This window comes from Syngnathus acus, chromosome 8 (assembly GCF_901709675.1).
Source record: "Syngnathus acus chromosome 8, fSynAcu1.2, whole genome shotgun sequence".
Taxonomy (NCBI): Eukaryota; Metazoa; Chordata; class Actinopteri; order Syngnathiformes; family Syngnathidae; genus Syngnathus; species Syngnathus acus.
In genome coordinates, this window is record NC_051093.1 from 3,302,569 (window position 1) to 3,329,699 (window position 27,131).

Below are 27,131 nucleotides of genomic sequence, written 5' to 3' on the forward strand. Positions count from 1 at the left end.
CACACCTTTGCATATGTTCTGCGAAACCTTTAATTAGACTTGACACCAACCACCGATGTGTCATACACTGCTTACGTATATTTCTACTGTGACTTTTTTTAAATTCTCATGTATGTCACCATCACTGTTTCAACATCTGCCACTTTTGTCTCTAAAACTGCAATTAAGGTCGATGCTACAAAACATTAGTGAAAGGTCCGCCTCTGCTGCTGCGTCCTTTAGAAAGTATTTTTCCAGACCAAAATTAAGTTCAGTCCACAGCTCGGTGCCGGTGTTGTCCACTGAATGGCGTCCTTCACAATTGATTAAATTCGGTGCGACACGTTAGCCAGCTAGCTAGCGCCACCTCAACATCTTACTGTGATTTAAATGGTATTTGTTCCAAAATAGATTCCCTCTGTGTAGAAATTTCAACAAAATTCTCAATGTGACATTTTCCCCTTTTTCAGTCTTATAGAGTTTGTGTCTACAAATACAAACATAGCTGAAGAGAGGATTAATGAGCCTCCATGTTGTCGACCGTGGCCCGGCTGGGCTCACAGCAGCTAGCGTGTTTACTCTGCTTGAAGGCCGCGTTACGTTACTACATCAGAGCATGTGTTGAAGGCTTCGCGTGTTTCTCCTCTGGCAGAATACACACGAAGATGGTGCTATGATAAGGCGCACGACAATGACCCTTTGCTAATTTTTTTAGGTGAGAGTTCTGTGCAAGTTTGCCCTTCAAGTTCCAAAAAAATTCTCAGAAATGTTTTTTTTCTTTCTTGCTACATTGTACCAAACATCTGCTTTAACTGCAAAATGGACCGGAATATTGCTGTTTTTATTATCTAGTGTCATTTTATCACAAATGCTTGTGAGAGACAATACTACTGTTTATGTCCTGCAGTGTTACAGCAGAGCCAACCGCTCGGCATGTGTTTGCAGCGGCGAGAAGACCACCGTCTTCATCACTGAGCGATAACCTAATGAAGTAGCAGTGGATTGCCTCCACCGCGTTACACAAACCAGCCGCACCGAGCCTAGGACAGCTGGGCTTAAGTACACCTATCTGATTTCAGCCCTCACAAAAAAAAAAAAAAAAGGTCAGGGCCGTTTGGACGCTTCGCTTGAACTCAAGGTGAATACAAAATCACAGTGTTTGACTTAACTACAGTAAAAGTGTAAGTAAAAGTGATACAGATAAATGTTTATTATTATTATTATCATCATTATTATTATTCCATCCTAACAATTAAAGTGTGGTGGACCAGAATATTCTGTTAGCTCATTTGCAGCAACAGATAGCCTTATTGAGGCTAGTTTTTGTTAGCCTTGGTTGACAGTCACACTCTGTCCCAGTAATAGTGTTCCGCAGGGTTCAATTTTGGGGCCCCTGCTGTTTTCATTGTATTTGCTGCCCCTGGGTTCTGAAGAAAGCATTTCCTATGACTCTTGGTGAAGAACAGCTCGCTCAGACACATTTTACGAAATAAGCAGATGGCAATTCCCCCAACCCATTATTTTTTATGCAGTAGCCAACATGGTCAAAGTCCAGCCACATTTGTTTGGTTACTGGCTTGTGTCAGAGTACCTAATGCAGCGTCCCGCGGGGCGCCTCAAAAGACACCTGCAGCCCAAGTCTTCTTCCCTCTCTCTCTCTCTCTCTGTTACGAGCACTGACTCACATGCGGAGAAGAGAAGTTAAACAAGTAGCCAAGTCGGCAAAGTGGATGAGATGCATTTGAGTCACAACGGGCGTTCTGCGATGAACGTTGATGGCAGCTGCACACTTAGGGGGATGTTTGACGTGGTTTAATTCTTGCATATTGAGCAGACACCTGCCGCAGAACTGATGTTAGTTTTCCATACGTCGATACCTAAGTTCATATTTAAATAGGCCAAAATTAGATTGAGCTATTATGAGTGTATTTTCCTTTGCTGCAAAATTGAACTACAACAATACATAAGAAGTTCAGTTCAATTGAAACATTTTCCAAAGTTGTATTTCTGAGGTTGAGTGCCCCCTTCTGGTTGAACATTGTCATTCCAGCTGCGTTTCAAAGAAAATAAATGGCAAATTGATTTTTGCAGCAAAACAAAAATGCAAAATTCGACATGAAATACATGACGCCTGTCACTTTCACAGTTCTGTTGTGCGTGGTTGGTTTTATTATTTCGATAGAATTTTAATGAAGAGAATTGCAGCCTTTACGGCCCGTGGACTGATGTCACACACACACACGCAACCACCCAGCAGAGTAACTATCATCTGGGGCTCCGCTCCAGAGGCCTGGGCGAGAGCGTGACGCGTGACGCACACAGGAGGCGCGGCCATGTGCCTGATAAAAGCGCCACCCTGGACCGCTTGTGGCATCGGTGAGACCCGCACAGCACGTCTTACCCTCACCACGCACTCATCACACAAAGTGGATTTTTAAACTTGCATCCACCATGATCAAGAAGATGTCACTCTCCGAGAACGAATTCAACATCCCGGTCAAGAACTGCCGCAGGATGGTCATTTTGGGCTCCACCAAGGTGGGCAAGACGGCCATCATCTCGCGCTTTCTGAACTCGCGTGTGGACGAGCAGTACACGCCGACCATCGAGGACTTCCATAGGAAGTTCTACAGCATCCGCGGGAGCGTTTACCAGCTGGACATTTTGGACACGTCCGGGAATCAACCTTTCCCAGCAATAAGGAGGCTCTCCATACTCACAGGTGCGTTTGGAGCCCGTGCAATGCAGCGTTTACTTCTACAACCAATTTTGATTACTTTTGAATGCAGCTTTAGTCGTTGCAAAGCAGAGTTTGCGCTTGAATGTATGCGAAGAAAGCACTGTGCATGCAAGGCAGTTTAAAACTAAAGTCAATTCAGTGCAGTGCAGTCAAAATGTCAAACTGAAGTCAATTCAATTCAAAACGCAATCCAATGCATTTCACTCAATTTTACTCAAATTGTTGTTTATTGGTATTAAGTGTACGTTTGCTCCTTTGGTCCCCCGCAGGCGACGTGTTCATTTTGGTGTTCAGCCTGGACAACCGAGACTCCTTCCAGGAGGTGCAGCGCCTCAAGCGTCAAATCTACGAGACTAAGTCGTGCCTGAGGAACAAGACCAAGGAGAGCGCCGACGTGCCGCTGGTCATCTGCGGCAACAAGTGTGACCGCGAGTTCCATCGCGAGGTGCAGGACGAGGAAATTGAGCAGCTGGTCGGCAGCGATCAGGACCGCTGCTGCGCATACTTTGAAATCTCGGCTAAGAAGAACACCAATGTAGACCAAATGTTCCAGACGCTCTTCGCCATGGCCAAGCTACCGGACGAGATGAGCCCCGACCGCCACTGCAAAGTGTCGCTGCAGTCGTGCGAGCTGCTGCATCGCAAGTCTTTCCGCGTCAAGAAGTGCAAGGACGCCTACGGCATCGTGGCGCCGTTCGCGCGTCGGCCCAGCGTCCACAGTGACTTGATGTACATCAAGGAGAAGGCAGTGGGAGGAGGGCAGGCTAAGGAGAAGGGCTGCATTATTTGCTGACCCCCCAAGGAGGGGAAAACGAAAGACTTTTGGACTCTAAAGATCAAGCCATGCGACTGTGGACAAGCACTCGATGCAGTTGCCTTGAAATCGCCCTCGACTTGTTTACATCCCCCACCGGACTTGAATGTTTCTTACATTACGAACAAATCTAAATGTCTATTTATGTTTGTCGACTTTTGCATTAAATAAAATCTTGTTACTTTCATAATCTTGCCTCACTCTTTTTTAAGTACATTAAATGATATGATTTTATTATATTATTAGTATTAAATGATCATCAAACACTATCTGTTACTTTTCTTTGATGAATAAAATTAACATCTTTTAAAAATATATATTTATCATAAGTAGTGATAGGACTTTGCATATAGTATGTTAGGGTCATGCTTCACACGCTTGATGGGGGAAAAAACCGCAATTCATCTGTCACTTGAATAAGAAAAAGTAATTCATTTGTGATTCTACAGTATTTATTACAAAATATTACTGAAACAAACATCACATCCCCCAAAATAATAATATATGTCTTATATTGCTTAACAAATTAATGGCGTAATCCAGTCGTCGTCCCCAACTATATTCCAATCGTTGTCCTCCATCCGAAGAAATGTGTCTCGTGGGCCACCGTAGCTCGCTTGATGTCGTAAACCAAGCGTCCGTATTAATTTGAATTTCTGCGCTCCTCCAGTCAGTGTTTTCATTGTCCATCTCTGAATTCAAGACGCTTTGGGTACGTCGAACATGCAGAGGCTTTTGTATTTCTGCAACAGCTGGTTCTTGGTGCGGACCTGCTCCCGCAGCGTCGCCAGCTGCTGCTGCTGCTCCACTGGGCTGCTCTCGATGCCGGGCATGGCAGAGATCTGCTCCCGTGCCTCCTGGATCTTTGTCTTGAGCTTGCTCAGCTCCTGGTGCACGTCCGGGCTCTCCTTGTCCATGCTTGAAAACAACCAAACAGGAGATTTTATTTCTTCAGTTTATCGCGCTTCTTGTTAGCCTAGCCCAGTCAGCGTTAGCTGTGGCTAGCATGTCAGCTAGGAAAACATTGAAATACAAATTTAACTCATTTAAAGTCGGACTTCTATTTCAGCTTACCATTTAATTATATCGTGAACCAAAGGCAGCAAAGAGCAGTCGTCGCCCTCTTTTTCCTGCTTGGGCTGCGACACAGCCATGATCCCCTTGCTGCCTGCGTTCTCGTCGCAGTTCTACTGCGGCATGTACGAATACGCTTTCTGATGACGTCACTGCAACGAACCATTAACGTTGTAAGTTGTCTGATAAAACCTTTTAGCCACAATTCCTAAAGGTACTGTACAATGGCTACTGTACGTTGGTGCCAACAAAGCAGGTCAAACCCCCCAACAAAAAACTAACTAAAAATAAAAAACATTCCTTCAGAAAAGCATTTGCTTTTCTTTTATAATATATATTTTTAATTTGCAAAAAGACTTACTACACGCTGCATGTAATTATTGTATTCTGATTTAATTTTGATATTTCGCCTTGGCAACTGCCCTGTTCAGTAAAAATGCAAGCCAAACACTGAACCTTACTATATTTTGTGAAATATTTCTACAAATGTTGCCTTCTTCGCCAGCTTACCCCATTCAACCTCTCACAGGCGTCAGTATAATTTAATGGGTCACTTGAGTAATACTGGCCTGGTTTCTTTTTCCTGCCACAGACATACCCCCAAATATTATCTGCTTGTGTCAATTATCATAACAAGAAGCTTGACCCGTAAATGGATTCTTGCTCTACATTAGTACTACCTAGCAACCTTGAGGACCTGCATCTAAATTTAACCCCCTTTGCAAATTTAGCTGTTCAGTCTGTGCACTGTGACTACAAATTGTAAATCATCCAAGGTCTGCTTGGGTGGTCTTACTACCTTTAGAAAAAGCAATGAACCCCTCACAAATGCATTAGATGACTCTGTACATTTGTTGTTTGACATTTTATTTTAGAAATATAACTGGTATCGTGTACTTGTAGAGTTCTTTAACCGGAGTGGGGAGGCCTGGAATTCATTTTGTGATTGGAACTAGTAAAAAATGTTTTGAAATTTGAAGAGAGGGTCACGTAAGGGATCGTGTTCCATCATTGTGTTGCTTGTTTGCTAAAGAACGGTGCACACAATATAATCAAGAATTCTGGTTCTTTTTCTTGAATACAGCTGGAAGCACAATAGATGTGCTGTCTTATGACTCACTGACCTTGAAAAGCAAACTGACCTATATATTTTCACAATGAGCATTTTTCATTCCCAACTCTCACACCTGCCAGATAGTTGGTACACACCTCCAAAAAGTCGTGATGGCAATTAAATGCAAAAGCATAACAGAACGCTGCTAAGCCCGTTCCAAGGAACACATCCAGAATGCATATTACATACAGAACACGTTGGTCGCCGGTGACCCAGATCTGTAGGCCCTAATTGTCAGATCGTGGTCACCTCACATTTATAAGTCGGGAAAAGTGGGTCACGACCCAACAGTACCTACCCACGCTCTGCTCAAATATGCGACAATATATCTTGAGGAAATTGACACGTGTCGACAGTAAAGGCTGCGGAATATCCGGTTGGGCCGCCGTGCATTCGTTAACGTCATGACGACCGTAAGAGGTTGGTAAACCATAAATCACTGATCATCTTCATTTTGTCCTCTGATAGTTTCAGGACTAATTGGTGGCAAATCATATAATCTCTTTTGGAGTTTTTCCTCTTCGAACCTGATAAACACAACAATTATCACAATGTTGTAATTGCAGGAAATCAGTGGCTTGAAGATATATTGTGTGTAATATTATCATAGGAAAAATGGAACTTGAGTGTGTTCTGATAAACAATATATGTATGGACCGTCATACCTGTCATTTAGTAGTGAGCGGTTGGAAGGAATTTGCAGCTATACTGCACTGTGGATAGAACTGTGCTGCCTCCAAGTGGAAGCTGACGAGATTCATCTCTTTGTATCTATGTCGCCATATGTCCATGTTTATCTTGACTGATAATGAATTTTATTAAGCAAACATAATGATGGATAGTCTTATGGTAGAGCTCCATTTGCTGGGTGAGAATACAATTCATATGCGTCATTCTGTTCTCAGGCCCCTTCAAAAGTATTGGAACGGCAAGGTCCATTTGTTTTTCGTGTATGCTGAAGATATTTGGCTTTCAGATCAAAAGATGAGGATGAGGAAAAAAGTTGAGAAATCCACCTTTTCATTCATGCTTTTTACATCTCGATGTGTTGAAGTGAGCAAAGGTATTGGAACACGTGATTAACGGTTGTTTCTAGTTGATGTTAGATTAATTGCCTACACATTACTGCTTGTTTTTGTCTACAAAACCATTCTGTATGGAAATCTACCTTTTATTGCAGTGATCTCACATTTATTTGGATGTTTTTTTGTGGGTATTTATTGTATACTGTGACGAGAAAGGAGAGCCTCACATTGAGTCCCACTTAAACTTATAGCCGTAGTCGCCCATGTAACTAGTTTGTTCATTAAACACGGGTCATTCAAGTTAGCGGTGAGGCTACACCGCTTCCGCGCCTAATGGTCCAATTTGTCTCAATTTATGCAACCACTACATCATAGTTTAGTAATTGAGATTTGCACGCCTCATTTCAACCCGACAAGTCTATCTGTTGCGCTTGTCCACTAGATGGCAGGCTTGAATTGGGGTTTTAGCGAGCCTCCGTGTAAGTTCATGATAGAATATTGTTTATTTCACAAAAGTACAATTTTCTTGTTTTTACACATATATTTGGATAACATAACATGACACATACATCTAGAACATATTATAACACGTTTTAAATCTATACATTGAAAATAATAATCATTCGTTAAAGTAAATAGTGTGAATATCCTTGTTGGTTGTATTTAAGGAGTGGCATTAATGCGTTTGAATTCAATTTTATTTTTCTGTGTGTGAATTTTTTGTTCGAATTCACCGGCCCGACTCCAAACGCCGCTCGTCCGGCGCGACGCGGAAGCGAAACGAGCGTTTCCAAAACATTCGTCGGGCTCGGCGTAGTGACGTCAACCTTTGTCCTGACCAATCACGGCGCACGTTGGCCGGGGCATTGTGAAGCAGGAGTTGAAGCGTTAGCAGCCAGGCTAAAGTGGAGAAAGAAAGCTAACTAATCGTCCGAGTGCAAGTGGCGCTGGCTCAAAACGCGCATGGAGAAATAAGGAAGTTGTTAACACAGCAGCGGGAAACGACCACTCGACTCCGGGAGGATTCCGAAACAATGTTTCCAGGGTGCTAACGTACAAGACGGCGCTTGTCAGATGCCAGAGGAGAGCGTTTTTGGATACTCCATCGCTTGTCCCGTTTCCAAGCGGAAACCATTTCTGGACAGATAGTTGGAGGAGAGGAGAGGAGAGGAGGGGGGTGGGGGGCGCTAAAGCTAGCTGGCTAGCCAAAGCCAACCATCCCGGAGACTTTTTGACGCTGTCACCCAGCGAACCCCAACCCGAATGTTTTGTCTGTCATGAGTCCGGCCGGGTGCTCCCATGTGAACGGTTATAAGGTGGACAACTGGAAGCAAAACCTCCGTGTCATATACCAATGCTTTGTTTGGAGTAGCACTGCTGAAACCAGGAGACGTAAGGTAAACAACAACAACAACTGAAATGACGTTTGCCTGCGCTGCCCGTGTCTGCAATTCACTGTGAAGTTAACCGTGACACAAAGAGGAGAGGGCGGGGGGGAGGACACGGTGCACGAGTGCAAAATGATGCACCGCCACACAAATCAGTGGATGTGTTGAAACAACAACGCCGCGAGTAGTGGTCAGGTTAGCCAGCAAACCGATCGGCAACGGTGCTGCTCCTTGGTGGCTTAGCGCAACACTTTTCATTCATGCCACTATTGTTGTTGCGGTCAGTTAGCCGCAAGGCTGAAAACTCACCGATAACAAGAATGAGTTGGGGGGCGCATTACCATATCAAATAGACCCCATTGTGTTGCTCGCGCATGCAAATGAGACAATGCTGCAAGGTCCACAACATGTGCCCCAGCTGGCCACTCACTTTCCCTCCATTTAGCCAACTCGGTTTACTCGTTGCCAGTGTGTCGCGTTCATCTGCCTCAAGTTGTGCTGTGCAGTCTAGTAAGTTTCATGCATTTGTATTTTGTTGTGATAAAATAGGTGCTTCAGGGGGATGCGGGATGGACAGAGATGGTGAGTTGATGATTCTCCTCCTCCTCCTCCTCTTCCCGCTCCAACTCATCTTCTTCCTCTGACCCCCCCCCCCCCCCCTCGCTTTTGGTAGTCTAAATAATTAGGAGTTGGCCTGCTTGCTTTCTTATTCTGAACCTTCGTGGCCTGTGGCTCATTTCCATATACTGTAATCGTCATGAAGCCAATACATGACATGTAGCAAATCTTCATAGAACTTTGCTGTGTAGCTTGTTAGCTCTACAAGAGCTGAATTCAAATTTCTGCCTTTGCCAAGGTAATAAAACGCTCAGTTACTCATTTGACACATTTAGTAGCGTACATGTAGTTTGCATTGCAGCAGGTAGCACTGTGCACAAGTGGTGAGCACGCCTTTCTCGCAGTTCTAATGTTCTGGGTTTAAATCTCCCCGCCGGCCTTCCTGTCTGGGGTTTGCATGCTCCGCCGTGCTCCCGTGTGTTTTCTTTCTGCGCTCAGGTTTACGCTCAGTTAACAGCCGTCCGAATCTGCAATCAGATTTTCATGTTTTCATGTTAGAACGCTGAAAATTCACAGGTCAGCAGCATTTTCTACAAGATCAATAACGCATCAGCCTACCTGCCAGCAACATTTGGTGGAAACATCGGTTTCGACAGACACTCTGAAATGTTTTTTAGATTGTGCAGGTGTACCTAATGAAATGTCTGGTGAGCTCAACGCAGTCGACCTCCATTTTTTTCCTTGACGTTTGTGTTATTTTTTTTTCACCGCTTTTCCATTGTCTGCCTCCACCACAAGCTCAAATCATTTCCCAGGCTGCGTTGAAAAATGGGCAGTGAAGGTGTCACCCGTTCTGCTCGAACAATCCTCAACTCCCGTGGGCTGATAACGAATAGCGGAACGAATGCCAGATTGGACCGCGGCCCACTGTGGCTTTTTCCGCACACCCTTAGCCATCGTCTCGGGGCCGCGCTGTTCCGTGCCGGTGATGCGGACGACCTACCGAGAAAAATAGCAGAACTCAACTCTGCCTTGTTCTGCTCTTTTGGTGTTTGCCGGTTGATAGTCGGCAAATCCGCTCTTTCTGTTTTCCAACCTGCCGAGTTCTTCCCTCGCCGAGCTTCATTACGTCGTTCGTATGAATAATTTAAACGTATATTGTGAATGGGGATGCCAGTAGAGTGTTTGCATGAATATTCACAAGGTCTTGATTATTTATTGCGCGTGTGCTCCCGTATACGACGTACGTATAGATGGAAAAAAATTCCATTGGGAAGAAATGTGCTGTGCTTTTGAAAAGCCGTCCATGGAGAACATGACATGGGCGTGGCCTCCTGTGGAGAATTTACTGTCAATTAGATGAAAGGATGTGAAGCTATATGAATGCTCCATTTTCCCAGTTTTTAATGAATTGATGATCACAAGAGCCAAAAAAGAACTTCGGCTGTCTGCTTATTTTGACAATCTTGCGGGGGAATTGACCCAATTTTAATAATGCCCATCATCCTTCTGTACGTTGGTGGTGTCAGGTTCCCATCACAGCGTTGATTGTTCTCCGCTCCGCTTCCTCTTTCACCGCTTGATTATCCAGTCAAACCTGAACTGAAACTAAAAATCTTGCTCACAGCGACGCTCATCTTTTAACGATTTGGCGTGAGCCCGATAAGTCGAGCCTCACGCTCCTCAGTTTCCCCTCATCTTCGTGCCCCTAACGCTTTGTGGGTTCTTGTCAATCGTTCTCCAGAAATATTTCATTTTGGTTGCGCCTGCTGTCAATCATATTCAAGAACCCTCGAACGAATGAAGATTTTCAAGAGGCCCATGCTGCAACCGCTCTCAGAGACCAACCCTTTGATTGATTCTCTCCTTCACCTCTCCCTCCCACCGGTCCACATTTCTTCCTCGCCTCTCCTCCAGCTGCTACTCCTCATTTGACGGGCCGGCAGACACGGCGGAGGCCGCTCTCCGAGCAAGCGCGCTGCTTGCGGCCCGAGTCGGCCGCCGCGCTTTTCTTTTGTAGCGCCATCTGGCTAATGATCTGTCAATCACTCTCCAGGGTCCGGCCAGGACCAAAAAACCCGAGAGGCGATCAATCTCCTCTCGCACGGACACTCAATTATAGTCTTTTGTTCAAACCTGGGACCCCAGGTGCTGTCTTTGCTCTGTAAATGGGTCTTTGTCCTTGTGAAAAACACCAAATTTGGTCGAAATGGGAGGGATTGCGTCTGCTCTCAAACTGACCTCGTGCCAAGAGGGCGGTGATTGCGCAATAGCATTGGGACTGGAATTGAAGAGACTGAAGAATGTTAGGATCAGGTCCTTAGATGATGAAGTTTGACGGTTGGTAAAGCCCAAATAACCTCAAATGCCTCGAAGTCGCCCCTGGCGGAGCCGTCGCGAGTTTACTTCTGACAGTTCTTGCGGAGACCGAGGCTCGTTATCTGCTTGCTGTCATGCTAATGAATGGTGCAACCTTTTGTTAAGGTCACATTCAACTGCCTGCCGCTTCTGACTTTCTTGTATACCCGCTTGTGGATTTATTTAGGGTGTGGGCTGTTGTTTTTCTGCTGCATTAGTCAAAGTGAAATGCATTAAAATGGGCTGGTGTTCTTGTACAGTGAGTTTTTTTTTCACAAGGTGGTTGGACCAGTTTCTTTTTCTTTGTTGTTGTAATAAGCATGCTCTGACCCATGTAGTGTTGGGTGAAAGAACACACATTTATTTTGCATGCATCTCCGTCGTTAATTTCGCTGTACGCCGAGACTCGTGCCAGATAAGTTCGTACCCCGTGAGTCACTGCTCTCATATATCGGCGGTCTGCACTCTATTGACTTTATCCTCCCCTCCCCGGTCTGTTCTTTGCGGCAGAAGAAGCGTGTGCTGTTGAGCCAGACCTTTGTCCACCTCTTTATAGTCGTTGTCATCCTAGCTCTCCCAGCCGACGCAGTATAAACGCATTTGGGGAAACTGATCTTGAGTTTTAGATGTGCTTTATGTGGCTTGCTTGATCTCTGGACCCAACTATTCATCCAGGTAATTACCATCCTACATCTGCTCTTCAATCAAAGAGCAGCTTTTTTTTTTTTTTTTCTTTCATGGCCATTGCTTTGGACACCCACCAACGAGCGGCTCCAGATGGAAGATGCGGTCCAGGGGGTTGCAAACATGACCCTCTGCTACCTGTATGCCAGTTGTTCCAGTCATTTGAGCCACCGGCTGATCAATAGCTTCTCTAATAGAACATTAAAAGCCCAGGGCGGAGTGCGACTCGTGACTGATGATATTGAGGAGTCGCATCGCTTGTGAGGCGGGAGAGTAAATCGAGCCGAGCGCCAGCGTGAAATGATTGCCCGCCATTGCCATTGAGCATCCAAAGTGCTTCGGAAGAGAGCATGTCACGCTCTTAATGTGGGTGAAGCGTCGTCCGCCCTAAACATTTCCCCAGTGGAAACACGAGACTTGACCAAATAGAACTGGACTACTCGGTGGACACGAAGAGCCACAGTCACACCACTGCAGCTCTTTTTCTTACATCAAAAGGCCTTCTTTATTCCCAAACCAGTTGCAGCCGGTTGGCTAACAGTACCGTTTCATTAAAAACAAAAAGTGATCTGCGACCCGTAATATCCCCTGCACTGCTGTGTCATCACGATTCAGCCCACCAAGGCTCAGTCAACACACCAACTGGTGTGTTCTGTATTCACAAAATTGTTTTGTTTGGTCATTCCCCGTTGGATTTTTCAGGTTCAACAAAGTTTTGGTTTTTGCAACTCAGCAAATATTAACTCTCCTAAATCAAAGTTATTCAATGTTGCACATAGACTGACAACTATTCGGTAGTTCACGCCAGCTACAATCTCTCCAACGCAAGATCTCTGTCCATCAGAGAAATTGCATTGGAGAGATCGGCACCGCTGTCAGTTGCGGCATTCGAGACGGTCATCTGGTGTCGTTCGGCGGTCCGTTTGCGCTAAAGATATGCAAGGGACTGTGTTTTCACGCACCCACCCACTTGTGCAGAATTTCCAATCCGCCCACTGGCACAGATGAGCCTTTCCAACTCAAGATTCTTTTTTGCTTCAAACATGTCGGGTTTGGTCCATGCAATTCTAGGCAATGACGGTGCGCGTTAGAGCCAATCTTTCAAAGACGTTGATGTTTGCGCTCAGTGTCTTTGACTTTCTGAAAGAAGTGAAAGCAACTTCTTTGACGAAAGCCAAGCATTAACTGTGTTGTATTCTGCTGTCAACCGATCGCAAAAACGCAGACAATACAGCGCGGGGTTGTCGAGTTGGTGTTCATTAGCTTTTTCTGTGCTGCGTGGGAGTGTGCGTCTGTGTTATGATCTCGTTTCTTTCACACGGCACACCAGAAACTGAAACCTTGTAAAAGTCTGCTGCCACGCTCAGATCACCCCACCCCCTCCCGGCATACCCAATTCTTCCTCCATCGCTGCCTTTATTATTCCGACTTGTCTTCCTCGAGCGGGAATTCACCTGGAGCGCCATCAAGTTGATGCCCCAGATTTAGCATGGCGGCCTTTTGTTTGCTTCGCATCTGCTGGAACATATTTATGGCATCTGATTTCCAAGCATCATTGTGCAGTTAAAGCCTTGACGTCAGCACAGAGCACCATTTAAAAAAAATAAATAAAAAAAGTAGTTTAATCCAGTTTAGTCTGTCTGCTTGAGATCTCAATATTTCTATCGCATCCTTCAAGTTTGATGCATTTAAGAAACAAAATCTACCATACCAATAATTGTGATGTTCAGAGAATAATTAACATTGGGGGAAAGTAAAGAGCAATTTTAAATATTTGAAAAATTTGGATAAAATTACTATTTACGTTATTCTCCAAGCATGTGATTCGACATTATTTCAAGTTTTGACTTGTTTTGCAAATGTACAAATAACATTTCGCAGAAAAAAAGAACTATATTAAGACTATTGCTATCATAGCAATATTTTTCTATTTATTCCTTCATTTTTTACTGATTTTGAATGAAATTGAACAAAATTATTGCCGGCGTGCTGTTTTGTTCAATAACTTTTTGCTCCATATCGCTAAAGTATCGTAAACAGTTGAAGGCCGCCTGCTAGAATACATTGTGGCCATTTACGACTCCGCATTTCTGTTGTCTGTCCTCACGCTCCTTGCTCGAAGGCTCCCGTTGGCTATTAGGTTTCATTTCGCCGCACACAAGACAAATTGTGCTCTGTGGTCCCGAGCTCACGTTTCGTGTTTGGTCCGGTCTTCGATCCCGCGTACTGCAGGCGTTCCAGACCTGACTCAACCGGTGCCTGCCAAGCATTAAATCCCATCATGCCTTGCTTGCGTTTCAGAGTTGAGGGCGCAAATATGTTGCATCGGCGTAATTTTTGTCTGTCCCCGGCCAAGCGGCGTCTCAAAGAACTTAGCTTCAAATTCACATGACAGGCTTGCTTACATTATTATAACTCCATTTTTTTGGGGTCCTCTCAGTTTTCACCTAACCGAACAAACCCTTCTCTCTTTCTCCCGCTCCCTCCCTCTGTCTCCTTTTCCCCAGGCCAAGTCGTGTATCTGTCACATGTGTGGCGCCCACCTGAATAGACTTCATTCTTGTCTGTACTGCGTTTTTTTCGGTTGCTTCACCAAGAAACACATCCACGAGCACGCCAAAAACAAGAGGCACAATCTAGGTAAGAACTCGACTCACAAACATGATGATATGCTTATTTCCTCATCATTATTAATCTTAAATACAAGAACTAGAAGTTCAAAAGAAAAAAGAGGAGTGGGGCTAAAACGATGAATCGGTTAAGCAGTTAACAGCTAGCTGCTAACGGTTAGCCTGTTGGCAACCAACTGCTAACTCAGGCTCGCGTCAGCCAACTGAACACTCATTGGCTGACACCTGCGTCACTTGCCCCTTTTGAAGCCACACACATGCAAAGTCATAAATACTTCAAAAGGTTCAACATGAACAATCTAATAGTCTGGTTCCCCACACTTGAATCCCATTCTTCTTTCATGTCATGGGAACGTGAGCCACTCTCCACCCGCTATGTGTCAACCATTTAAATTGGAGCTCACGCCGTTAGCCAGTCAAGCGACGCGTTTTACGCTTTAAACGGCACTGTCACTTAACATTACGAATCTCTAATTCACTTTGACGACGGGGCTTCGTTAAATATTCAAAATGCGATTGCGTCAGTGTCTTGGTCCAATTCCAGAGATTTTCATAACCAAAAAGTACACACCATCACCATGCAGGACATGCACATCCTCCACCGCTACATCACACAGTTCCATTTCTCAGCGTGGGCTGCGTCAAAAATGTAAAGATCTCTCCGTTGACTAAAAATAGGTTGTCACGGCAACAGAGCTAGCGGTATTGTTTGCCGCCCAGTTTGAGAATGGAGGCGGCTGAGTGGCCGTGGCGACAAACACGGGTAGCGACGGGAGACACGGGTCGTATTCCATCCTGTCGGCGACGATTATCGAGATGGAAAAGATTTGGCCGTGTGGGAAATTTAGGCCAGGAGACGGCGGGCGTGTCGAGGTCGAACTGCCAAGCGAAGCTCGTTGTCTGTTACGGTGCTGTAATTATGGCGCAATCTCACTCTGTCTCTCTTTCTCTCGCTCTCCCTCCTGCTTCCAGCTATAGACTTATTATACGGCGGAATCTATTGTTTTGTGTGTCAAGACTACATATACGACAAAGATATGGAGCAGATTGCCAAAGAGGAACAGAGGAAAGCCTGGAAATTGCAAGGTAAAGCCCTGGGCTTTGCGCTCTTAACATGAGTTCTGGCCTGTTATAAAAAAAAAAAAAAAAGTCAGACTGGAAAAAATGGCCCAGAAAATAAAATGCATCATATTATTTAATTAAAATAGGGCACAAGCAGACATAAAAAATCCCGCATAAATAAAAGATTGCAATTTTTTTATTTTAAAATGGACATTTTTTAAGTAGATGTTTATTTTGATTAAAAAAAAAAGGGTATCACGATACAAAAGATTGGTTTTGGTGACAAAATAAAATTCAGTAAATTCAACAAAAGCTGTTTTCAGTTTATACTTTTGTAATAGATCGTTTTTTCCCCCATATTGTGGTAAGCATGTTAATGCAAATTTATCTATTTTTTGTTCACAAATGATGTTTGTGTTGCAACTGTTTTTGTCGTTAAAAGTGCCATTTTTCTTTTTGTCAGTGCATCACAACACTGCCTTCCATCCGACTCTTTTCTCCTTTGACAGGCATCGGCGAGAAATACACAACGTGGGAGCCCAGCAAGCGGGAGGTGGAGTTATTACGACACAATCCAAAGCGGAGGAAAATCACTACGAACTGTACCATAGGTGGGCCGAGTTTGAATGTCGTTCCCTGGTCTACCCTGAGCTCAGGCCCAAAAGCATTTAAAATCACACGGAGCGCAGTCTTCCCAAAAATAACCCCCAACGTTGAATTCGACCCAAAAGCCGACTGTGTCTCACCTGCTCCGTCGGCTGGAAGACTGCGGCTGCCTAAACGAATCCGTTCACAGCTTTTGGCCTCTCCCCCATGACTCCCACAGTTCAGCTGGCAGATCTGCCCCGAGCAGTACTGTACGGCCTCCGAAAAAAAACAACATCCCGTCTTTCCTCATAGCTCAGACGTCGAGATCGTAAACGGCACGTGATGGATTTGGTGCTCAATTGAAGGCATCTAAATGGTGTGCGTTGCTTGTTTTGTGTGTCCCCCCCACCCCGTTGTGTCCCCGCAGGTTTACGAGGGTTAATAAATCTGGGCAACACGTGTTTCATGAACTGCATCGTGCAGGCCCTCACCCACACGCCGCTGCTGCGCGACTTCTTCCTCTCCGACAGGCACAAATGCGAGATGCAATCCAACTCCTGTCTGGTGTGCGAGATGTCGCAGCTCTTTCAGGAGGTAGGACAAATCCCGAACGTTAAATATCGTGGATGAGGACTTGGCAGTTGAAGTCGTTCTGAACTCAAATCATCATTCCCAATTGGAATTAATGCAAATATCATTAATCCGTTAAAGCGCCCCCTAATAAAACCAACAAAAAATAAAGAAAAATAAAAAGTATTCTTTAATAACAAAGACAACAGTCTACAGTATTGTCCTGTATAAAAACATGCAGCAATAATAAAGTAAAAAAAAAAAAAACATATTTGTATTTTTTACTTTGTTATGGAAAGTCTAACTTCCAATTTCAACTAGAATTTGTGTCTTATTTTAACTTTGTTCTCTTGCCAATCCCACTTCATTTACGCCAAAGTTTTGCGTTTCAAGTCATGTACTGTACACTGACAGTTACGTAATCGCTACTTATTCCGCTCCCACACTTTTTTTTCCCCTCCTCTCGCACCCTCTCGCTGCACTGTATATACAGCCTCACAGATGGCAAGTGGCGCTCGAATGATTTGAGTCATCGCTCGCTCGCTCGCTCGCTCGCTCGCTCGCTCCTCCTCGGCTCGCAATGACACGCACGCACGAGCACTCCTCTGCCTCGTCTCACTTGGCTGAGCCGTAATCGTTCACCTCCCTCGTCATCGCCCGGGGCGGGCAGCAGACACTGATGGAGTATTGAACCGTGCCTCTGTGACATCAAAAAAACACTCATTCACGATTTTTAATAAATTCAGTACAGAGAAACCCCCAAAGTCAAATCTGTGCCAGGAGTCGAGTCGAATTTCACAGCTTACACACGATGACCCTCGCGAGGATAGTGAAAACATACAACATATCATCCAACTAACACACATATGTTGACTTCTTCCTCGCAGTTCTACTCGGGCCACCGTTCACCTCACATTCCCTTCCGACTGCTGCACCTGGTCTGGACGCACGCGCGCCACCTTGCCGGCTACGAGCAGCAGGATGCCCACGAGTTCCTCATTGCCGCGCTGGATGTTCTCCATCGGCACTGCAAAGGGGACAGCCTCAGTAAGCTCGGCCTCGCCGCAAAATAGCTCATTTGTCGCAATTGCTGGAAGGTAATTCATAAGACGCACATTTGTCAATTGAAAGGGAAAGAGGAAATTGCTACCTCAGAGTCATATCGGGACATCATACTTGCATTATTATTATTTTTTTTTTATCCATTACCTGGAATCCGTGCTCGCAGGAGAGAACGACAACGGAAAGAAGGCCAGCAATCCGAACCACTGTAACTGCATCATCGACCAAATTTTCACCGGGGGGCTCCAGTCGGACGTTACCTGTCAGGTTTGCCAGTAAGTGCAAAGCAGATAAGAGCGCTCTGCCGTAGTAAAAGTCATTAATTTCCATGTCACCTCACCTCGCATGGGGGCCAGACCTATAGAGTTGGCAGTAGTGGTGGCCGGGAGGACGATAAGAAGGGGGGTGGGCTGGGGGTGGGGGGTCTTGTCTAGACAGCGGTGCTACTCAGGCTTGGTCCCCCCCCTCGAGCTGTTCTGTCACATTAACACCAGCTCACTGCACCGAACTGCAAAAGCGCCGCAACAAGCCAGAAAAGCCGCACCCTGCTCAATGGGAACTGCTCGTGTGTAGCTAGCGCAGCATTAGCGCTCTAAAGACCGTAACAAATCCTTATTTGTTAAATTAGTGAACAAGATTTGTTTTTCTTCGGGATTGGCACTAAATCACCGCCCTGTCATGACACTTCACGCTGGTCAACTGAAATTTTTATTTCGAGATGGCTTTATGTATTTGCATCTCTGATTAAAAAAAAAAAATTCAAAATGTGTTGACCAGTTATATCTTTGGCCACCTGCTGGTACCTCCGTGTATTACAATGCCATGACTCATCGGTGCATTCAACCGCTATCCTTTTGCATTCACTGATGGGGGTTGCGCACATAGCCTACGAATTTTTGAACATCTTAAACTCATTCACTGCTAATGTCATTTAATTTAAGTAAGGGAGGTCTGAAATTGGCTGGCAGCGAATGATTTGTAAAATGACAGAACAGCACAACACACACACACGCACACGAGTTGACTTCCATCAACCCACACTTTGTCACAATCACTCAAGGTTTTGTGAGTGTAAATGTCAAACAGGTTTAACATTGACTTTTCAAAATGAAACGAGGAGGGAAAAAAACGTCATTTTATTCTCGGCTTGCCCACTCAAACAATAATATGCGTCGTTGAAGCTCATGTTATTACCGCATATGTCATCATCCTCTCGTCACGATTCTTATCGGGAGACAAAGCTCCACACACCCAAAACACACGTTGCTTCTCGAATGATAATGTGCCCCCCCCCCCTTCTTATCTCTTCCGCCGCAGCGGGGTTTCCACGACGATAGACCCCTTCTGGGACATCAGTTTGGACCTGCCCGGCTCATCCACCCCGTTCTGGCCCCTCAGTCCCGGAGGTGACGGCAGCGCTGTCAATGGAGAAAGCCACCTGGCGGGCTCTACGACGCTCACAGACTGCCTACGCAGGTACACAAAACTCCAAACATGTCCAATGTCTTCCTCTATATTCCCCCTAATGGCCAAAACTGACACAACAGATTGAGCAGCACAATGGCCATTGAATGCAAAAACTGATGAAATTGTTTTAAGCGCCCTATTTTAGGCCGATGCTGTTATTGCCAGAGCGGATGTCACTCGCCATCCATTTTTCCCTTCTCTCCTCATCTCCTTATCTTATTTGCTTGCCTAATTCCTTTTCTCTCCCCCTCGTACCCTCGTCAACTATCATCTTCTCCTTTCCCTCTGACTTTTTCCCCCCCTCCCTCCCCTCTGCTGCAGCGCTTCACACACCCCCTTAGTCGCTGCAGCAAAGTCTATTAAAGCTACAGGGCCTGTTGCCGTGGTGATAGAGGCGTTGGCAACACCGGCGAGGCCGAGTGGCTTTCGGGTGTACCGACATGCGATGCAATGTAGAATGATTCGATGAAGGAGGTGGGGGGATGTAACAGCATTTCTAAGCCGTGACTTTTCCGCAGGTTTACGCGGCCAGAGCATCTAGGAAGCGGTGCCAAAATCAAGTGTGGCGGTTGCCATAGTTACCAGGAGTCCACCAAACAGCTGACGATGAAGAAGCTGCCCATTGTAGCGTGTTTCCATCTCAAAGTGAGTCCGGACGGTCACGTTGCGTCCTTGGCCAAAACGCCGACCGCCTTGTTTTTTTTTTTTTTTTCCCTTCGTTCCAAAATTGGATCCGTTTGTATCGTCCCGGAATAGTTTTGACGTTAACCGCTGGCGCAGCGTTCCCTCACCATGTTTTATTTATCATAGACTCGGACGCTCATCATATATTTATGCAATCCAGAGAAATGGGCCGACTAAAAGATGGTTTCTGTTCGCAAGCTTAGCTTCAAAACAAGTGCTGTATTATCTGTTTTTTTGTGGCCCCATTAACAAAATTCACTTGCCATTTCCCCTCCCCCCCCCTCCCCTCTCCCCTCTCTCCTCTCTGGCTGTCCCCAGCGGTTTGAGCACTCTGCCAAACTGCGGCGGAAGATCACAACGTACGTTTCCTTTCCTCTGGAACTGGACATGACGCCCTTTATGGCATCAAGGTGGGAGAACACACAAAAGCTCAGTATATTTGGAACTGTTAGCATGCTAGCTCACTGGAGATACATGAATTAATAATGACGAATTGTCCAACAATAATATTTGTACAATGAGTGCAAAGTGGGAAGAACACATTTCTTAGAAAATATATCCTTTTTTTATTTTTTTTATTTTTGATTTAGAAAATTATCATTAGTATTTGCAGTTTGAAACCACTTTTCATTTTGGGGAAAATAAGGATTATTTTGGTAACCTCTGTTTCCGTTTTATTTGGACATAATACAAATATTCTTCAATGTGTATCCAAAATCATGGTTTGGTGTGTGAGTGTCAGCAATGTGCAGCCCCACCCTGCATGGAACAGCCCATTCATCTCTTTTCAGACATGTGACACCTCCCAAAAAAATTAAATAAATAGCTGCCACAAATTGGACAATGGCGCCACTCCGTGGACGTTGTGCAACACTGCTGCATGTTTTTTTTTCATTTGAATTTTTTTCATCTATTTCATGTCTTCTCTCTCCACAGCAAAGAGAGCAGAATGAACGGACAGTATCAACCGACGGTGGAGGTGTTAAACAACGATAACAAGTAAGTATAATCATCTAGTCCTCTTAAGGCGCTCGAAGACATGTGGCCGCATACTTATAAAAAAAAGCCGCCGTCGTGCATCCAGGTATTCCCTGTTTGCGGTGGTCAACCACCAGGGCACGTTAGAGAGCGGCCACTACACCAGCTTCATCCGCCAGCATAAGGACCAGTGGTTCAAATGTGACGACGCCATCATCACCAAGGCCAGCATTAAGGATGTACTCGACAGCGAAGGGTGAGAAGGCAGCAGCACGTAAACACAAACACACACTCCAAAATAGTATCATTTGTTAAGCTCTGTAAAATTGCGTATAAAATATATTTTGGAACCGTCGCCCAACAATAGTCAAGTAAAAAGCAAAGCAAAAAAAAAAGTTCCAAACAAAAAAAGAAAGAACCCAGGATGCCTTGTAAGGAGATTTCAGGTGTGACGCTAAAAAGGAAGGATGAAGAAATGAAGGATGAAAACAGGCAAAAGCATTCACGCCAAAATTGTTCTGCAGTACATTTGTGCATACTATTTATGTATATATCAAATGTTCTTTTATTTTCTTTCTTGAACCCCAAACCCCACCCTCTTGTAGGTATCTCTTATTCTACCATAAACAGTTCCTGGAGTATGAATAGTTCTCGTGACCTCCGTCACCACTGACCTTGAAGAACCAATGGCGGACAGTTGGCAACACACACACATGCACGCACACACACACACATTACAAGCCTACCTGACTGACTTTAAAAAAAAAAAAAAAACTGCTCCTCTGAATGTGGAGGACAAAATCAAAAGAAAACAAAAGAGAGCATATTTCAACAACAACAAAAAACAAGCACTGAGCTACTTTTTGGCATCTACTTGACAAAACTGAATGAAGAGGAGGAAGCGGCGACGTCTCTGGGCACATCTTAGTACAGTATTCTGACCCCCCCCTCCCCAAAAAAAAGAATTTATCTCCCACGGTGCTCTCGTCTCATCTGACCAAGCATTTAACTCTGAAGGCCGCCATTATGCATCATGGGAAAGCAAAAAAAACAAAACAAAAAAGCATAAAAATAATAACAATGATGAAAAAAAAAGAAATCAATGTATTAAGAACTTTGCAAGAGCATTTCTATGGCTATGATATTGTATGAATGGATCTATTTTTTATTTTATTTTATTTTTTGGAGGAGCCAAGAGACACTTGCCCGCCAGGCCTGTTGCTAAGGCCAGCGTTACCGTGGAAACCCTTTGGACCGTCGGTGTGCTCCCTCATCTCCGATTTTTTCAAATCTGCTTATTGGCAGGGAACTTATTTTATTTTTTTATTTCTTAGCACTCATGGACACATTTTTCTTTGTTTACTACTTTTAGGTTCATTTTTCAAAAATAATTTTCAATACACGAGTCATATGTCCTTTGCTGTTCCTGTTACTGGAAATGTTTTTGGACGTATATGCTACTTTCATTCTTGTGGAATTGTTGGTAATATGATGATGGTGCTGATTAAAAGGACGCTCACTTTTTTTTTCTTTTCTGTCATAGCCATGTGACCACGCTGCTCTCTTCTCTAATAACGACCCATTAGTCGGATCCCATCGCGGTTAATGTTGCTCCGATCCTCATGGATAAGTTCTCCATGGAAACGTTGCGTGCGCCGGCGCGTGTCGCACTGCAGTGCAATAAACAGCGCACTTCACATCAAGAGCACACGCAAGGGCATAATGCAGCTCTCTTCTGATGGATCGTGTCCGTATCGGAACATTTCAGATAAAACCCAAAGCGATACTACAGCGAGCGCAGTGGAAAATGGAAACAGGATCACGTGGGCATATAGTGACACCCACTGGTCATATTAAGTACTACAATGTAAACAATCGTCCAGTTGTTGCACTGAGAAGATATTAATCTGTGATTATGGCAATATAATGCGACATTTTGCTGCTCGCAGTCAGTGATTTACTTTATTTACACCCAAAACGTTGTACATGTTATTTAATTTTAACGTACTATACAATTTCCATCGGTATATACATAAACAAAAACGTATACGTATGTATAATCAACAAATTTTGGCCGTGTTTTTTTTTTTTTTAATACTTGATATCGCCACGTTCAGCGGTAGTTTGCAAAATTTTTGCCACCTAGAAATGACCATGGCCAACATTGAACAGTAGTCAAGTAGGGCTAAGCGTTCATCCAAAACAAGACAGTTTTTGGAAGTTAAAAAGTATACAAGCCACTGTAACGTTAAGCACACTTTAAACACAAACACTCGTGCTTAAATATAAAAAAATAACTTAAAGATTCAGTTCAAATATATAATAATAATAAATAGCATACGTTAACCACAGCACTGAAATAAAAGTTAAAAAACAAATATTTAAATTCAAAATCTAATGTACAGTATTGAAGTGGAAATGAAAAGTTATTCTTTCATGTACCACATGAAAGAGCATATAAATCTTGAATAAATAGTGATAAAATATTTCAAACAAATAAAAGTCACTCAGTTGATTACAGTTAAATTTAGCTTCATCCTTAAATGTCAAAAGCCAAAAGCACAATCTCCCAAACGTTGTGTGAGTAGTCCACTTCATGAAAAGTTGCCCCATGCTGAGGGACAACAAATGGCCTTATTAAAATAAAAGCAGTGTCAGCATCACAGCAAGAAACAAAATACACCAAAAAAAAATAATTCAAATAAATAAAAAAGAAGAATTGTATCAGTCACTAAGTTGATTACAGTTAAATTTATCTTCATCCTTAAATGTCAAAAGCCAAAAGCACAATTTTCCAAACTTTGTGTGAGTAGTCCACTTCATGAAAAGTTGCCCCATGCTGAGGGACAACAAATAGCCTTATTAAAATAAAAGCAGTGTCAGCATCAGAGCAAGAAACAAAATACACCAAAATTCTATTAGTCACCCCACAGAGTTGCTACTTGTATTATGACGCCAATGAATTATTCAGCGGGACTAACACTTGTGCTCACGGTTGCTATGGAAATATAGAACACTCTAAATGTGTCCCAAAGCTCCACTACTATACTACAATTCGATTAGTCACGTAAAAGCATTATTTATTTATTTTTTTATCAAACACGATGCAACAATCCAACACGTGAGTCGAATGTTAAAGTCTCGTAGCCCTTCTCAAATTCACGTTTTGCACACAGCTGGGTGCAAAAAAAAACACGTCTCAAAAATTAAATATCTTTTACAATTGTTGAAAATCATGCAAGTGACAAAAGTTAACATGTCAATGGAAAAAGAAACGAGAACAGCCAAGATGAGTCAAGCACGCCGAGGCGGATCAGATACTGGTCTGCAGGTCCCCGTTGAGCAGAGTACTTTGGGTTTCCGTCGGGTCGGTCATCATGCGGGACTTGTCTTGGCGGCTGTCGGTGCGCTCGGCCTCGTCCAGCCCGCCGACCTTCTTGAGACACAGAACGTTCTGAAAGCTCTTCTTGAAGTTCTCCGACAGGAAGGCGTAAAGGATGGGGTTGGCGCAGCTGTTGGCGTAGCCCAGCACCACCACGAAGGCGAAGGTGCTGCGCAGCACCGGCGTGGTGCTGAGCGTGCCTGTCACCGAGGTCACGTTGAAGACGTAGAAGGGCAGCCAGCACAGCACAAAGACGGCCACCACGATGGACACCATCCGCGTCACCTTCCTCTCCGAGCGCCGCCGCTTGGACGAGGAGCTGACGCGGATGCCCGACGACTTCACCTTGATGATGATGAGCAGGTAACACATGCAGATGACCAGCAGCGGCAGAAAGAAGCCCAGGACGAAGGTGTAGAACATGAAGGCGGTGTAGTAGGCCTCCTGCGGCTCGGGCCACACGATGGTGCAGAAGCATCCATCGTGCTTGGTGATGACGCCGCTGTAGATGACGATGGGCAGGTTGACCACCAGCGACACCCCCCACACCGCCACATTGACCGTCTTGGCCATGCGGGGCTTACGCCACTCGGTGGAGCGGATGGGGTGCACCACGGCCAGGTAGCGGTCCACGCTCATCACCGTCAGGCAGAAGATGGAGGTGAACTGGTTGAGCGAGTCCACCGTCATAACCACCCGGCACAGCGCTGGGCCGAAGGGCCAGTGGACCAGCGCCAGCTGGATGGCGATGAAGGGCAGGCCCAGCATGAAGAGCACGTCGGCCACCGCCAGGTTGAGGATGTAGATGTTGGTGACCGTCTTCATCTTGGCGTAGCGCAGGATGACGTAGATGACCAAGGTGTTGCCGCACAGGCCCACGGCGCACACCAGGAAGTACATACAGGTGATGACCGCCGTGCTGGTGCCGTCGAAACTCCCGCCGTCCGTGTCGTTGCTCAGCGCGTCCGACTCGTTCGCCGGCAGGAAGCTGTCGAACATGAGCTGCCCCGACGTGTTCGGGAGGGATGACGGCAAGATCCAGGAGTCCATGATGCTCGGATTTAGAACATCCTATCTGAAACGTGACATCACAATACATCTGTAAGTCAATATGAGAAGTTAGTCGACCTTTTTATTGATTCACTAATATTTTTTCTACCTTTGTCCAAGGAATGCCAGTTTGCTCAACAAACGACGGCTGAAGTTTGGTGAGTAGGTGAAACAATTTTTGTTCGGCGCAGTCATTCGCTGCTATGCACAGTTCATAAATATTTCAACTCCAGGTGCTCATGTCTCACTTTTATTTAGTCACTTGTTGCTAGGTAGAGTTCAAATAGTTCAATCTTGATGGTGCCATTGGCCAGCAAATAGGGGTTGATGGCGCAGGAGCGCCATTACGAGATCATCGAAACGTTGCTCTGTATTAACTACAAAATGTGAAATCAAAATAGAAACAGCGACATCTCGAAACGTAGCCTTTGTGTTGGTTCCTCTGAGGATTCTGCTAGATCTTGCACGAGCCCCCCGATGACTACTTGATTGACATTTCCCTACCTGAAATGAAGCGTGTGCTCATTTACGATGAGCTTCATCCCTGCCTGGGGAAATCACTTGTTAACCCCCCCCCCCCCCCCACCCCTCCACCACCACCACCGCCACCACCGTCGGGAGCACATGCTCTTTCTAAGTGATCCCTGCCTCACAGCTCTAGTCTGCACTGACACATTATTCTTGGGGACTTGGGAGGGGAGGGGAAGGTATTATGGAGTGCGTACGGATGTAAATGAGTCGAAGTTAATTGAATGAGGGAGTGGGAGTCTGGCATCATTGTATTGCCAATAAGGGCACTGCAATCACACTGAAGTGCACAGTGGGGGGAGGGGGGGGGGGGTCTTCCAATGGTTCGGATTCATTATGCAAGATTGCCATTTTCTTCCAGAAGGACATTTTATTAGATTAGCCAGAGCAACAGTACTGGCCGATTAGTAAGAGTCTAGAAATGAAGAGGAAAAAATACACACAATTACACAATAATACACAAAGTAATAATAGTTAAAAAAAAAAAAATCTAAATCATAATTTAATTTGAATAATAATTTTGCTCGCATTAAAGAAGACACTACAACAGGAATTTTTTTTTTTTTAGATTTTATGCAACAGTATAACACACTTTAAATAATACATAATATTGCAAAATAAGAAAAATTATAGTAAAACTGAAGAATATTTCACTAATACTTAAAAATTACAACTATCAAAATGTGACATGCCAACAAAATTACAGTTATAATAATGACAATGAACTCGACCTAAGGATGCATCACTCTTACCTGCGTGCAAAAACATCACTTATAGACATTAGTAGTCCTCGTTTTCCGAGTGCATGCGACGTCCTGGGAAAAAAATCTCATTTGTGTGGCTGAAACCCCCCCAAAATTTTTGCACATCTCGAATGCGGACGCACATGTGAATCCTGTTGGAGAGTGCAGAGACGTTTATGGGTGCGCGTGCGTGGGAGAGAGAGTTAGCGAATGAGCGAGCGCACGTGCGCAAAAGCATGGGAGGTGCCCTTGTTTGGTGTGTTATCTTCACAAAACACACATTCGAAAAAAAAGACAGTGAGCACATTAATTAATAATCAAATAATTGTGCGTTTTGTAGTCGATCAACAGGTGTTTTTTTGCACAGGACAAAGAATATGTGCAATTCTTGTTCAAATATTCATTGCTTAAAGCACATAGATGGCATCCGTTAGCCCCTCTATGGTGTTTCCCATTATGTGTTAGCATTAAGCTAGCTCACTTTAACGCAGTCAGGTGCTTCTTTGCAATCCTCTTAGTTGGACTGTCAACTTCGCTGATAACATTGACATTTTTTCTGTTGAAAGTTTTGAAGGGATGTTAGAAGACGATTATTTGCAATAATCGATATTCATGTGCAATGTTAAGCTCCTGCGCCTAATGGGACACAGATA

General features: G+C 44.6%; 4 protein-coding genes across 8 annotated transcripts; 2 read left to right on the top strand and 2 right to left on the bottom strand.

Annotated features, from left to right (window-relative positions):
• The first annotated feature begins 2,332 nt into the window (after positions 1 to 2,332).
• Positions 2,333 to 3,718, top strand: LOC119126395 (dexamethasone-induced Ras-related protein 1-like). The gene is made up of 2 exons (XM_037257659.1): positions 2,333 to 2,701; positions 2,989 to 3,718. The coding sequence occupies exons 1-2, from the start codon at positions 2,431 to 2,433 to the stop codon at positions 3,510 to 3,512; spliced, it is 795 nt and encodes a 264-aa protein (XP_037113554.1). The 5' UTR covers positions 2,333 to 2,430; the 3' UTR covers positions 3,513 to 3,718.
• Positions 3,719 to 4,224: 506 nt separating this feature from the next.
• med9 (mediator complex subunit 9) lies at positions 4,225 to 4,737 on the bottom strand. The gene is made up of 2 exons (XM_037257658.1): positions 4,608 to 4,737; positions 4,225 to 4,451 (listed from the first exon to the last, which is right to left on the bottom strand). The coding sequence occupies exons 1-2, from the start codon at positions 4,685 to 4,687 to the stop codon at positions 4,232 to 4,234; spliced, it is 300 nt and encodes a 99-aa protein (XP_037113553.1). The 5' UTR covers positions 4,688 to 4,737; the 3' UTR covers positions 4,225 to 4,231.
• A 2,854-nt stretch (positions 4,738 to 7,591) lies between these two features.
• LOC119126364 (ubiquitin carboxyl-terminal hydrolase 22) lies at positions 7,592 to 22,317 on the top strand. Of its 4 annotated transcripts, none has more exons than XM_037257593.1 (14): positions 7,592 to 8,143; positions 8,684 to 8,716; positions 14,242 to 14,374; positions 15,337 to 15,450; positions 15,936 to 16,037; positions 16,442 to 16,608; positions 17,472 to 17,631; positions 17,813 to 17,921; positions 18,964 to 19,122; positions 19,632 to 19,758; positions 20,116 to 20,207; positions 20,734 to 20,796; positions 20,864 to 21,031; positions 21,381 to 22,317. In XM_037257593.1, the coding sequence occupies exons 1-14, from the start codon at positions 8,024 to 8,026 to the stop codon at positions 21,421 to 21,423; spliced, it is 1,590 nt and encodes a 529-aa protein (XP_037113488.1). In that variant the 5' UTR covers positions 7,592 to 8,023; the 3' UTR covers positions 21,424 to 22,317. The 4 variants fall into 4 exon arrangements, with proteins under 4 accessions (XP_037113488.1, XP_037113489.1, XP_037113490.1 ...); XM_037257594.1 differs by having other exon boundaries at positions 20,882 to 21,031; XM_037257595.1 differs by lacking the exon at positions 8,684 to 8,716.
• Positions 22,318 to 22,709: 392 nt separating this feature from the next.
• On the bottom strand, positions 22,710 to 26,720 carry LOC119126378 (somatostatin receptor type 2-like). Of its 2 annotated transcripts, none has more exons than XM_037257627.1 (2): positions 26,488 to 26,720; positions 22,710 to 25,232 (listed from the first exon to the last, which is right to left on the bottom strand). In XM_037257627.1, exon 2 carries the CDS (start codon positions 25,205 to 25,207, stop codon positions 24,089 to 24,091), a length of 1,119 nt encoding a protein of 372 aa, XP_037113522.1. In that variant the 5' UTR covers positions 25,208 to 25,232; positions 26,488 to 26,720; the 3' UTR covers positions 22,710 to 24,088. The 2 variants fall into 2 exon arrangements, with proteins under 2 accessions (XP_037113522.1, XP_037113523.1); XM_037257628.1 differs by lacking the exon at positions 26,488 to 26,720 and adding an exon at positions 25,317 to 25,781.
• Between the last annotated feature and the right edge of the window lie 411 nt (positions 26,721 to 27,131).

What these genes read in the sequence shown, in the direction of transcription:
- med9 (XM_037257658.1), bottom strand. Translation starts at nt 4,687, where the DNA reads ATGGCTGTGTCGCAGCCCAAGCAGGAAAAAGAGGGCGACGACTGCTCT. An exon ending in GTTCACGATATAATTAAATG is followed by an intron (nt 4,452 to 4,607) that starts GTAAGCTGAAAT and finishes GTTGTTTTCAAG; the next exon opens with CATGGACAAGGAGAGCCCGG.
- LOC119126395 (XM_037257659.1), top strand. Translation starts at nt 2,431, where the DNA reads ATGATCAAGAAGATGTCACTCTCCGAGAACGAATTCAACATCCCGGTC. An exon ending in GAGGCTCTCCATACTCACAG is followed by an intron (nt 2,702 to 2,988) that starts GTGCGTTTGGAG and finishes GGTCCCCCGCAG; the next exon opens with GCGACGTGTTCATTTTGGTG.
- LOC119126364 (XM_037257593.1), top strand. Translation starts at nt 8,024, where the DNA reads ATGAGTCCGGCCGGGTGCTCCCATGTGAACGGTTATAAGGTGGACAAC. An exon ending in AAACAAGAGGCACAATCTAG is followed by an intron (nt 14,375 to 15,336) that starts GTAAGAACTCGA and finishes TCCTGCTTCCAG; the next exon opens with CTATAGACTTATTATACGGC. An exon ending in GAAAGCCTGGAAATTGCAAG is followed by an intron (nt 15,451 to 15,935) that starts GTAAAGCCCTGG and finishes CTCCTTTGACAG; the next exon opens with GCATCGGCGAGAAATACACA.
- LOC119126378 (XM_037257627.1), bottom strand. Translation starts at nt 25,207, where the DNA reads ATGGACTCCTGGATCTTGCCGTCATCCCTCCCGAACACGTCGGGGCAG.